Below are 13,452 nucleotides of genomic sequence, written 5' to 3'. Positions count from 1 at the left end.
TTGGCTTGATATGAGTGTAATTTTTATGTCAAGGCCCAAGTCTCTACTGACATTATTACTTAAATCTAGTAGTAATAGCAAGAATGAATAGTTCCCCATTGTTCTTCTGATATTGTACACCAGCTCAGCTTCGACTGATTTTGTGTCTTTCCCATTAGTCAAGCCGATATGTTGTTTCATTTGAGCATCCTGCATCACTTGGCGAGGGCTTTTGCTTTCCTAAACTTTCATAGCATTTGCGACAAGTGGAAATTGTCTTGGCTAGGAGTTGTGTAATGATCTTGTCCTGTGGAAATTTGTAGTCAGCTTTTCTTCTGCTGCCAATTGAGAATGCGACCTCAATTATTGTGGGAGTTTTAGTGTGGTACTGGTTTTGATTGCATTTTTTAAACACGGGGTACATTTCTGTCTTTCCTTAACCATGCAGTATCTCCAATAACATTTAATCTACAAGGGACCACCAACAACACATACTGTACCCCACAACCTATGTCTATAGGTGTGCAATTGCTCTTTTAAAAACAGGAGTGTAAGCTATTGATCTATAAGCACCATTTCCTGCCTTACCTCAGGCCTCTCATCTTAAACCTAGCAGTTTTAAATGTTGAAGACCTACAGTAGTCCTCTTATTTGGGCTCAAGATCTAAGGACTTTATTCCCGGTGAATGATGAGGGCAGGTTTTAAAAGAAACTTTCAGTGTGGAAGAAGTTAACTTTGGTCACTAGATGTCGCTGTTTGCAAACGCATAGCTCATGTCTCGGGCTTCCATTGATATGCCTGATGATGGGATGATTACTGTATATTGTTAAATGATAATATTTTTAGGTGTGTCCTGTTGATCGCATCATGTGACAAATCTCAACATTTAAATAAGGATCAGTGTATTTTTATCAGACTGTGTGATTAGTCTGAAAAAACACTGAGTTAGATGGGTTAGAAGATTGAAGGATAGTTTAAAGAGAAATGTTTAGGGACCAGGAGGTGAGTTAGCATACTTGTGTATAGTGCAGTACACTGCAGCATTTCTGGGAAGGAGGAGAGAACTGAAGGTGGAGATGTGGCAATGGGCAACACTTGTAACGAATTAAAGAATTAATAAGTATTGCTCTTGTGTGGTTAAAGTTAGAAGATTAAGAAGTGATAATCAATGAGATATTTCAGAAAAATGAAAAAGTAACAAATGCCACATTTAACACTATTGGAAATCAGTACTGTTTTTTAGGATGAGAAATAATATGGAGCTTCATAATCAACATCTCTTTTTCCCTGATCAGACAGTGATTTCCAGTTTAGTAATATATTAACCCCTCACAAAACAGTTGCCACAAATCTGCTGTGCTGTAAATCTGCCACCCTGAAGGCAAAATATATTGATTATGCAGAGGAATTACAGTGAGAAATACAATCCGAATAGTGTTGTTTAAAGACGTAATAAGTGACAAAAAGAAAATTTGCATTGACACCCACTTTATTGGGGTGGGAGGAGGGAAGTTTTATTCTCCCAAAGATTTTGTTCCTACATGTCTTTAATATTAAGCCTATTTCTTTGTGAATGTGATAATGTCATTTAATTGGTTTGTTTGCTTTTTTTAAGGGATGAAGGAATTTGTGTCTGATGCTGCTGGCATTGTTGCTTATTGAATGAAACAACACTCCTACGTCAACAGACAAGTAAAACTCAGGGCCAAACAAATATGAACAATTGAATCTTCACCACACAATGGCTACTCCTCCCCCTACTTTTGAAACCAGATACTCTGTGCTAGAATTACTCTTTCTCCCAATGAAATATTTTGTGTCCTTGACTTCTATTAATTACAATCTTATAATTAATTAAAAAAATAGTTTTCTCTTTTAGTACTGAACTAAACTGGCCATTCCAGCACACATTAAATAATTCTAAGTAAGGAGGAACTTATGAAGTAAAAAATGTCAGTGCTTCCTCTTTAAATGTTTTTGGGGCTGAAATGTTGAATGGCTTGGAAAACAGAGAATGCTCTGGAATGAAGTGTACCTTTGCAAGGATCATCAAGGTGATGTTTGGCTAGTTGGCTGGCTTGCTCTTACGGTTTCTCTTAATCGTCCTTTTTTTCTTTTTTGCCGAGGACTTTGTAAAAACCGAAAGGGAGACGGGAGAGAGCATTACAGGAAGTTGCTGAGCAGAAACGGAGAGCTTAGCAGAGACATTTCCAAAAGTACATTCAGCTTCCTTGTTATTCAAGTAAAGATTATTCTACGGTATTCATGCTTTCCTTAGCTACAGAACCAAACGCAACACAAAAAAACAATCTGAGAATAAATTTGTTCGACTAGAATGGAGCTACCTAACGTGTCTCAACAGGTACGAGTCATTTAAAAGGACTTTGCAAATTCTTGGCTGTTGTTTGAACTTGACCTACTGTCTCTTGAGTAGCTATGCTTGCTCTAAAGTGTTAATGATAAATGCGGTGTACACTGCATATTAGGTTTAGTTTTGTAGTCGCGTGTCTTTAATTGTAAAAATGTGCAGGAATGTGCTGTCCTTAAGTTATGGACTTAAGGGAAAGGTTTCGGTTTTGACAACAACTTTTGATGTTTTACATCACAGCTACTTTTGGCTTTTTCTCCACAAAGATGAAGTGAACATTAGCAAGTGAACATAGAAGCTAAGATGCTGTAGAAAAGTTTGTAATTTCAACTTGGCAAAGAACGTTAGACAAAAATCTTCTTTGCTGGTATCTCAGTTACAGCTATTTTCCTGCCATGATTCTTTCTTTTGATGTTAGGACAGTCTAAAATGGGGAAGTATATTAAACAGCAGTTTGTACGCACAGCTTTTACACAGGCAGTGTTTGTAACGAAAGAAAAACAAAGCAAAAGACGTTTTTCAACATTTACGATTCATTTTGTGTAAAAAAACAAAATTTTGGATATTTGAAATACAGACTTTTAATCACAGAGTACCATATGTGGCCAAGTGCATTAAGGTAATATCAGAAGCCTCAGAAGTCCTTGTTAAAGATATTGGGTGTAAAACTGTCATTGTTCCTTGTTATCATAGTCCTAATTCATTATATGAAGAAAGTCAGTTGAAGAGAACAGGATATCAAATTAAACGTCTTTTGTAAAGTCTTCTTGTAAAGTAAGTGAAGAATTCTAGCTTCTCATTTGCTTTATGACATTTGCTTTTGAAGTTTAAGTGGCGCAAATGTTTTTTTCTAGATAGCCTTACAGTAGTTTCATATATCTCTTCTAATCATCTCAACATTATCTTCCACCTGGAAAATATCATAGGAAGTAACTGATGCTGTGCAAGGCGTAGAGATAATGCACAAACTATTACATGATTAATTCATGAAACCTTTAGTTTCTTTGTATTCATACATTGAAGACATTGTACAAAGTAACTTGTGTGTGTGACTGTTGAAATATTATCAGGATACTTTCCAAAATTTCATTCTGTAGCAGTTTATGTGTAGTTTCATTAACAGGAGGAAACAAAAGTAGCATTGTAAGCCTGTTGAGTTAATGGTTCAGAAGGTCCATGAATTATAGATGCTCTGCTAAATAAATAGGAAGATGCAAACTGCTTTAAATTGTATAGTAAATAATGAGTTTGACCTTTAAGCTCAAGAAGCTTCTAAATTAAATAACTCTGTCTTTGCTGAATATTGTTAAGTAAGAGTAGTTTTGTGTAGTATTTTAACCTTCTATATTTTATTTTACTTACATGTACTAAGGTGACATAAATTTAAAAGAATATATAAAATACTAAAGTTTGAATCCTTGGTCAAAATACAGTCCAGTACCTTCTCAGTATAATGTCCCCAAACACAAGTATCTTTTTTAATTTTGAACTCATTCAGTGAGTTTGGGCTGATACGGGGTTGTGTTATTTCATGATGCATTAATGTTGTGCGTAGATGAGTCTCCAAACAGCATTTACGAAAGCACGGAGATGTTTGAATGTTTGTAAGCAGACTGAGGCTTTGTTCGTATTATACATGGCTAAATCAACCCTGGATTATTTTGTTAACCAAACCCATGATTCACATGAACATTCTTGGCCTCTTTGGTTGCAATATTACTGCGTGTTGCCTAAGGGTTGTCTAGTGAGCTGTAGAATTAGTAGAATATAATTATAGCAGCTAAAGACTATTCAGTTCTGGAAACAGCATTGTAGCCTTGAAAACCAGAATGCTGTGGTCAGGTGTGTTAGTGGTCCAATAGGTAGTAATATAAATATTAGTATCTCTTTCCTCTGGATCAAATTGTCCAAATCATTGCCCTGGCACATTGACTTGGGGACACTGAGCTGTATGTACTGTACTGGTCTTCAGGTCTGAGACTTGGGATGATTCTCTTTAAGTCTCTCTGTAGACTTAAACTATCTAACCTTCCTCAAGGTAGCACTTGATTCAGTTGTTCAAAAAGTTTCTCGTTTGTCTTGGGAGGCTGCAAGACATTCGTCATGCTACGCTCCAGTGGAGGGTGAAGTGGGTCCCCACCCGCCTTTCTTTAAATGTGTTGAATTGAAAAGCACTATTTAAATGCAATAGGTTATTATTGATAATTGCAATCTGACCCTGCAATAGATTGCAAGAGTTATGGCTTCATTCTTTAATCCCTCTCCAATTAACGACCAAGTAATGATCTGTTTGGTTTGACAAATGGTGTTTTTGGTGGAATTAACTGGCATTGTGATTGATTATATACATATTAACAGTACTGCACTGAATGCTATTTTTAATCTGAAGTATTTTAATCTGGCTTCTTAAAGTGTAAATACAAGATGTCAGACCTATAGTTTTGCAGTTATTAAATGTTTTAATCTTCCTGTTTTTCATTTTGGAGTTAAAGAATCCTTCTTCTTCGTCTTGTCACCACAGTGTCCTAGTATTTATCTTTAAAAACTCATAAACTGAAGAGCCACATAATTAAGTAAGCTCTCTTCTCGCAATTAATGATGAAAACCAGTCTAATCTGGTTAGGTAAGGCAAAGTTATTATTTTATTCTGAAAACTGCTAAAGAGTCCTGGCTACTTCCTTTCTCACAGCATTGTACATCTGAGGTGTACTCAGTGTGGTGCAGGAGATTTCCTTAGTCCACAGTTCTTATGCTGAAAGACCACAGAGATGTGGTTTCCTTGACATTGCTCTACAAAGTACTCATCATATGAATTTTGTTGGAGCACATGTGAACCTCTTACACTTCAGACAGGCCATGAAGGGCTGGAGACAGCGCCAACCACCATAGCTTCTTTCATCAGATTCAGGGCAAATGCTTTAGTGACCCTGCTTTGGAAGTCCGCTCCGCTATGATTTTTCAGGCTTTAGAATTGTGGAATCAGCTGCTGTTGGTTGATGTGTGTTTGAGTAATCCTCTGCATGATGTCTTTTGATTGTGTGTTATTGGCCTTGGTGGTTCTGCTATATACGAATAGCAGCCTGACCCATGGTCCCGCCTCCAGTTCTTCTGTAAACTTGTGAGATTCATTTAAAATAAATTGGTTCTATAGTTGTGACCAAGTCGAGGGCGGGGGGAGAGAACTTCCTCTGTAAAATAGAGACTTCTGTGTTCTTCTGTTTAGTCTGTATTGAGACTTATCACTTGTAGAACTTAACAATGGGAAGTACTGGCGTTCTGGCTATATTGGTTATTAATGACCGTGCATCCAGCTTGTTTAATTATTAATTCGTGAACGCATGGTAAGCTTGTTTACTTACCGCTCAGGCAGGGATGCAGAATCCTTGTGTACACGCATGTGTTTGCAGCACACAATTATATGTCTATATATATGTCGATACATATATATATACAGTATGCAAATGTGTATATACTGTATGTCGAAGTATTTGTTGTCCCTCCCTTGCAAGAAAACAATACATTTCTAAAGAAAAAATCTGACAGAATTGCCAAGCGTATTTATTTATATTAATGTACATATTCAGTGAAATGAACATTTCAAATAGTTTACATAACTGCAGATGAGTGCTTTTGGGGGCAGCTGTTTCTTTTAGAAGACAAGGAAAAAGCCTTGTACTTGTTACACATTGTGACCTTTCTTTACCCGTAAGTATTTCAAACCAGGAAGCGCTTTTGTATTTTTTATTTAGGGAACTCTAGTTATCGTCTGCTTAGAATGGTGCTATGCTGTTCAACTTCACAGACATCTCGGCCTGATTCGATACAGTGTGATAACATGCTTCTTTCTTGTTGAAGCCACTTTTCTCTTGCAGATGCAGCAGGTACACGGTATGACATACTTCATTCTAATAATAATAATTGGAATTATAGTGTTAAAGTCTGCTAGATATTTAATCTCTGAATTAAATGAAAGGGCGCAGTATTTACATTTGAGGTATTGTCTTGGATATCAGAACCTGTTAGGGGAATCAGAGTTGGAACACTTAAAGCCCAGTACAGATAGTGGGAAAACTGTCACTGTGTTCTATATTGAAGATTGCAGGTCTGTAAGAACAGAATGTAAACTTACTGTATGTCATGTATCCTGAAGCAAGGCTATTGAAATACACTCAATCCAGAACAAAAATAATATTTAAAATGGTATTTGAAATCTTACAGATAATTCAGTATTCTTTATAAACTGTGACTTTGGCAAATCATTGCAATAATTCTCTTAAAAGGTCAAAAGTATAAAAAGTATTGTTGTATCATTGCAAAGATCTGCAACCTTAGAAATCTCCTTTATTTTCTTTAAAATGTGCTTTGTTAGCAGTCAATTTACCTAGTGTTGATCAGGACCAGGAAACACTAAAGAACTGAGCTCAGAGTTGCTGATCTTCTATAGTAGTACAGTAAATAACTGAAATAAATAATTTATTGAGGTACAGTAGGGAAAACACTCTATAGTGAGGTAAACACCTTTATTGGGTGATCTGATTCTTGGTGACCTACAAATTGTTTATCTAGTGGTTACATGTTGCACACAATCTGCAGCAAATGAAAAATCTGTTCTTTGGAGACTATTCCTGAGTGCACCTCTGACATTGTAAAATGTGGATTCTGTCTTTGATTCCTAACATACCAATTCATGGATTTAAAAATGCGTGACATATCATCATTTGTGTTCTTTTTTTACTGCATATTTTTATACCCAAGATCACTGTTAAAGATATACTGTATAAGCAAACAATGGTTTTCATTAAAAATGATGACATGATTGTATATGCTTTGTTCTGTTTGAGATGTAAACATTTAAGAAAATGAAATGAAAGATGTCACTGGTGGATGTTTTAAAATCTACATTGGTTATGAGCTTAGTTCTCATGAATGAGCAGATGATAGACTCTGGCATTTTGGTTCTGGAAACTTATAAAATCATATTTAAATGATAGTTTTAGATCTTGTGTTTAAATCATAACGTACAGCATTATTATTTTATTCTTGTAAGAAAGTAAAGTTTCTGCCTTTGTTCATTAATACCATTAAGACATTGTTGATGATTATTGTACAGTAGGTGGTCAGAAAATAGGCAGAAATGCCAGTCTGGACTTGCACAGATTTGCGTTTTTTTCATCCACGTACTGTTTAAACTGGATTTGGACTTTGTTTAAGCTTAAAATGGATTTTAGCATTTCATCTGAATAGAATAAAAAATATTTTTCCTATATTTTAATACATTTCTTATCATTTTAGTATCTTCTAGTCTAACCCGTTGGGAGTTTCCCAGTGCTTTTTCAGTGAGGACATTCTTAAAAAATGTCTATGTCCGTGTTCCTTTCCTGTTACTGGATAGACATGCCATAGTTATGCCTTCGTGTTATTGAAGTTGAAAGTGGTTCAACAACTTTTAGGCATAGTGTGCTTAGTTCAGGCCCCATGTTACATTACTCTGATACTTGTGACTTCAGATGAACCCTCATATTGGTACACGCACACACATATATAATCTCTGTGCAGTTCTAAAAATATATGAGCCTAGAAACAAGAAAAATAACATTTCTGTCTTTTATGGTACAGTAACGCATACCAAAAGCGCTATGAAGCTATTTTAATTACTCTGTGTTGCAGACGGAGCTGCATAATCTTTGGTTACATAATTACACGTGTGTAATTTTACAACAGAAGATTTTGTGCTGAACCAAAGTATACTCCCCTCACCCCCCACCAAACACTTATATGCAAGCTCTACACATATACAGTGCCTTCAAGATTAATCCATGCCCCTGGTAAAATAATAAAAACCAACATATACAGTAACGGTGAAATTAACAGGTAAAAAAATGTCACACAGTAATATTAATGATATTAATCTTAATATCATTGCACAGAGCAAAATCATGTTTGACTTAATAAAAACGTAAAAGAAAACAGGATGGCACCTCTAAGTAGTTCTTTAAATAAAACTGGAAAAAACAGACCTGCAATAATTATTTTGAAGTGCACTAGAGGGCTCTAGAACTATATAGGCCTTTGAATGTTGACTGTTTCCCTGGGGTACAAAAGGAGGTAACACAAGGCAGACATTCAATAGTAGCACGCATAATCATGGCTAAAGTCAAATTTGGTTCATGCACACGGGGAACCATGGCAACAACCGTGTTCCCATTCTTTGTTCCCATGGGCAACAGCACACCCAAGAGCTGAATCTAAGCTGAGTGTGACTGCTGTTTTTTGTGCCCATGGTGGCTGGCACATTCTTTTCCTGGGTGAGATTGGATCCCTTTACTGTGTACTGACAAGGTCCTGTTTGTTTGTGTACTGTAAAGCATTGGTATAAACTACACGGTTTATAACTTGGGCACATCCCTCAATTTAGTAAAGGGCTTTTATACTTGGAAATAATAAGAGATTGTGGTTTTCTCTGGGTGGATAAAAATGGCTTAGTAAGTTGTTCGGTATTTTGACATTGTGTTATGAACAGTACTGTGATTTTGGCCTATGGCTGTTGTCATTTTCTAACAACACACATTGTCTACACTGCCGATCGTGTTTCTTTTGGTGGTCATGTTCTTTTCAGTCTGATCTGTCTCCTTTCCAAGATGTGCTCCCGCAACTGTACAGAGCAATACAGAGCTAGCTAAAACTCTCATCTCAAGACTATTGAAAGACGTGCCACGTATATTCTGGTGTTGAAAAAGCTGCTGAGATTTATTTATCATTTATCATTATTTATCATTTTTAAAAAGATCGACATCTGTAAACTGCTGACATTTGAAGGTAAATGTCGGTACCATGCAAAAACAGGCTGGAATCATACTAAAAAATACAAGAAAGCAGAAAAACTGCTTTTTCTGGGGGAAATTAGTGCTGGTTTGGGATCTACTTTACCCACCTCTACAAATAGGTAAAAAAAGAAATTTCTTTGGATAAAAACATCGGCCAAATAAATTGGCAATTAACAATGGTGGTGAAATTTCCCTTTGATGCTTGTGCATAAATTGTTGGTCTTTGCTTTTGTTGTGAGACCAGTATCTTACTGCCTGTTTTGCTTAGAGACCCTTATATTAGAAAGGGATTCTTCACACATTCAGGCTGGAATTTCCTGAATAAAAATAGTTACAAATATAGAAACAAAAGAGAAGAACATGTCACATCTCCTGCCCTGCCTAGACAGGAGAATGAATGTTACAGCTTTGAACCTTGTCTTTGCATTTGAATGTCTTAATGTTGAACTGAAACCTAACAGGCATCAACTAACTGAGCAATTCGGTCCTTTATGAAATCAGCCCTGCTTACACTTATAAAGATTTTCTGAGTGCGTTAGGGCAGTCAGTGTTGGGGATCTAGTTGAGAAATTTAGGTTGACTGTGTTAGGCTCTAGGAAATCACTGCAGTTGTATATAGTAGTTGTCAATCTGTGGCTTGTATGTCTATAGTTTAAAAATAAATGTTTGTCTTTTAAGTTATTTCTTTGTCGCCAGATTGTTCCCAGACCACTGGAGTTGTTAATTATTTAACTTGTATTACTTGCTTGAATTCAAGTTGGTGTCAGGCCTACCCAATATTTCTCAATTTTCTAATTTCTTTGTTTTATAACAATAGCCCCTTTACATAACACTATATTATTATGAGATGTTAGCATGGATATTCAAATATACAGTAACTCTGGAAAGTGCTCTTTTGTTGTTCTTGGTGGTGTTTCAGTGCAACAATTTGTGTTGTGCTTCTTCTCTGACTAGATGTGTCCCTTCTTGTTGAATGAATGATGTTTGTTCTCTCTTCTTATTCAGCCAATCACCTGTGGATGACCCATCAGAGGTTGACAAAGTGCCAGACGTTCCTCCTAGAAACAAATTTTCCCACCAGCCTGTTGTCCTGCCTCTCCCGCCACAGAGAAGACCCCCAAAGTTGCCTAACATTCGTGAGTACTCCACCTGGGACTTGCATCCTTTTCTTCCCAGAGCTCTCCTCACAACTTTTTCTACAAATTATAATACAATCCTTTATGTTTTGGCCTTTCCGCATTCCTGTACAGTTAATCTTTCTTCTGATAATTTAATAAGTAAGCAGGCCTGTTGTTTGACGTTTGGAACTCAGATGCAGGGATTTTACTAGCAACCATGTAGGGAACTTCCTTTAAAACAGCTTAGCTCTAGCCTTCCTGTGTTTTGTCCTTCAAAAGTAGAGATGGTCCACACTGATATAATATATACATAAAGCTTTTTATTCTTTGTGTGATTTGTGTTACTTAGTCCTTCTTAACTAAATCACAAATACCGATGTGCAGCAAGCTGAAGTACACAGCAATGTGGATCGTGACACCAAGATTAGAGTGGTATTAACAGCAACACGCATACTTTACAGCACAGAGCTTACACTAAATATTGATCGAGATGTTTGTTGATCAAACACAAAGGCTGACCAAAAGTAACCATTGAATGTACAAGTTAAGATAAGATAAGATCACTTTATTGGCCATATACAATTTCTTGCATTAGGATTTTGTCCTTTCGCATACTCCAGCTTGCTCTCCATGAGACACAGAGACAGACAAACAGGGAGAGAAGCTTGGGATCAGAGCACAGGGTCAGCCATTGTACAGCGCCCCTGGAGCAGTTGGGGTTAAGGGCCTTGCTCAGGGGCCCAACAGAGTAGGATTCTTCTGTCAGCCGCGGGATTTGAACCGGCAACCTTCCAGCCACAGGCGTAGATCCTTAGCCACAGAGCCACCACTCCGCCCCCTTTTTTTTTAAGATGGACTGTTGAATAATCAAGTCAGAAAGCAGCAGCCTGGCTTTGGGAAACACCTGACATGGGTCTGCCTTGTTTTGGATTTCAAGATGTTAACAAAAAATTAGAAGGTATAGTGGCATTTGTAAGTATGAAAATGTAGCACATGAGGAAGTGAAAGACACTCTTCTCTGTGAAACATGAAGCCATGCCATTGAACATACTCATAACAGGAGGGTTTTTAAAAACTGTTCTGTTTATTTTTCACAGTTCTGTACAAGTAAAAAAGCTTCGTTTTAGCAGAAACACATGGACATTACAGGATGGCTGCATATGGTTCTCAGTGTGTTATGTCGCAGTTTAAAGGTTTTACTTATTTTCCATTTGTTAAGTTAGCAATTACATGGTGGCTTTCAATTAGGTAATTGCGGTGGAATTATGCTGAAATTTTCCCTTACTCTTTCTTCAGGTCTGTGTCTAAAGACATAATTAGTTGAAAGGGACTAATATAACAGTATCAGGCATATGGTCAGTTTTACAACTCTACTGTCCAAGGGAAACACTAATTCTGCGTTTTATATCTCTGTCATGCTTCCTAACTGCGATACAGATTTTTGTGGAAATAGGTTTTCATACACAAAAATGTAGTTTGTTCTGAAGCAGTTAAAATTGTTTTCAGTTTTACTGAGAGTGCGAGGTATTGTTATACAATTTCACCATTAATGTAATTATCCCAGCATGTGTTCAATTATTGTTTTTATTAGGTAGTTAGAATTAAAAAGCAAAATGGTCAGACTGAATTTGTCATTTGTGATCTTATGTTGCAATGCTGTGCCCTTACAGCTGAAATAATCAACTATTATCTCTTAGGATCAAATACTTGCTGCTTAAATGGCAAGCCATTGGGCTACTTCATAATTGTAAATAAATTTGTATACAAGTTTGATTTACTAAATACCATATCACCCTTTATGGGGTTCCTGTTTACCACAAACTATGGATAATGAAGTCTTTTAAGAAGCTGTGATGACAAATCTATTTTGGTGGTCTTTTTTATCATTTCTAACAACGCGGTAAACAAGTATAAATTCTGGAAAGACGTTAAAATTGCAACTGATCTGGACTGGGAAGCAGTTCTTGCTTTATGGTCTTTGTTTATTAAATTCTAGTCAGAACTAATACCAAAGCTTTACACATCTAAAATGCTTTCCTCTTCACACATTGGCAGTCATAAGAAGCTTGTAAACTGTGAAAATATACTGTAATGTGGTACTCGCATTGCAGAAAAGCAGTGAAAAATTAGAAGGTGTAGTGGCATTTATAAGTCTGAAAATGTAGCCCATTAGGAAATGAAAGGCACTCTTCTTTGTGAAACATGAACCCATGCCATTGAGCAAGACTCATAACTGGAGTTTTTTTTTATAACTGTTCTGTTTATTTTTCAGTCAAAAAGCTTCCTTTGAGCAGCAGTTATCCGTCACCCGGCTGTTTCTTCACGCATTACATTTAGCCTGCTGGACCTACTTACTGATACTTGTTGCAGAGAGAGAAAATGGAGAAATTCGATGTATTTATTACAAGGAGTGATTTCTCTACACGTCTGTACAATTTAGGAAATTCAGGCTCATGAAAGCTGTTTGAAGGCCTTTTCTGGTTCCACCTGTTGTTTCCAGAAGGAGATTTGCAGCTCGCTTTTTGTGGTGGCAGATTTTCTGCTCATCTTTCGTTTTGACACACTTTGGGTCTGCAGGCATTATTTCCCCAGCATAGCTTTCATTCGTGCTGCTGGCCCAGAGATAATAGAACAAGATAGATCCAGACTCAAAATGAGCTCTCTGGAAGTGAAATGCAGCTTGAGGTTAAAAATAAAATGTTTGTAGCAGGTAGTCAGAATAAAGTGAAGTAATATATTGATGGACCTGCATTACAGATGTGTACTGTACCTTCAAGGGGTGGAACTGCAATTATACTCACCTTCACACATGCAAGAAGACAGGCAAGGTGGATGCTGGAACACTGCCTGAGGGCTTGATAATATGACCCTCACTGAACTTGCAAAAGCTTTAGTGGAATGGCTGCTTCATATCCCACCTGATGCTGATCAGTAATATACCAGGCTGTGTTTCTCTAATAACATTTGCACTGTGCCAAAAGCAGATAAGCTCTGTGCATAATATAGCAGTGTCTTTGCCAGGAAATAAAGTTGGAAATAAGAAGGAGTGCCATTTTAAAAGCAGGACAATTAAAAGAGGGGCAGATATAAACCCTGGAAAAAATATGGAAAGATGCAAGGGAAGAAGGAAGTGTATATCATTATAACATACCCAACCTTTAC

General features: G+C 36.8%; 1 protein-coding gene across 5 annotated transcripts in view; it reads left to right on the top strand.

Moving 5' to 3' along the window:
• The window catches only part of arap1 (ArfGAP with RhoGAP domain, ankyrin repeat and PH domain 1), an 80,963-nt gene that overhangs the window by 19,683 nt on the left and 47,828 nt on the right, over window positions 1-13,452 (top strand). For all 5 annotated transcript variants that reach the window (XM_088920373.1, XM_088920371.1, XM_088920372.1 and 2 more), the window contains one exon: window positions 10,178-10,308. In XM_088920373.1, coding sequence (XP_088776499.1) covers window positions 10,178-10,308 — 131 coding nt within the window. The remainder of the gene's footprint in view (window positions 1-10,177; window positions 10,309-13,452) is intronic.

The sequence above is a fragment of the Atractosteus spatula genome, chromosome 7 (genome assembly GCF_055471065.1).
Source record: "Atractosteus spatula isolate fAtrSpa1 chromosome 7, fAtrSpa1.hap1, whole genome shotgun sequence".
NCBI classification, from domain to species: domain Eukaryota; kingdom Metazoa; phylum Chordata; class Actinopteri; order Semionotiformes; family Lepisosteidae; genus Atractosteus; species Atractosteus spatula.
The sequence above is the reverse complement of the archived record's forward strand: the minus strand, read 5'-3'. Positions and strand labels throughout refer to the sequence as shown.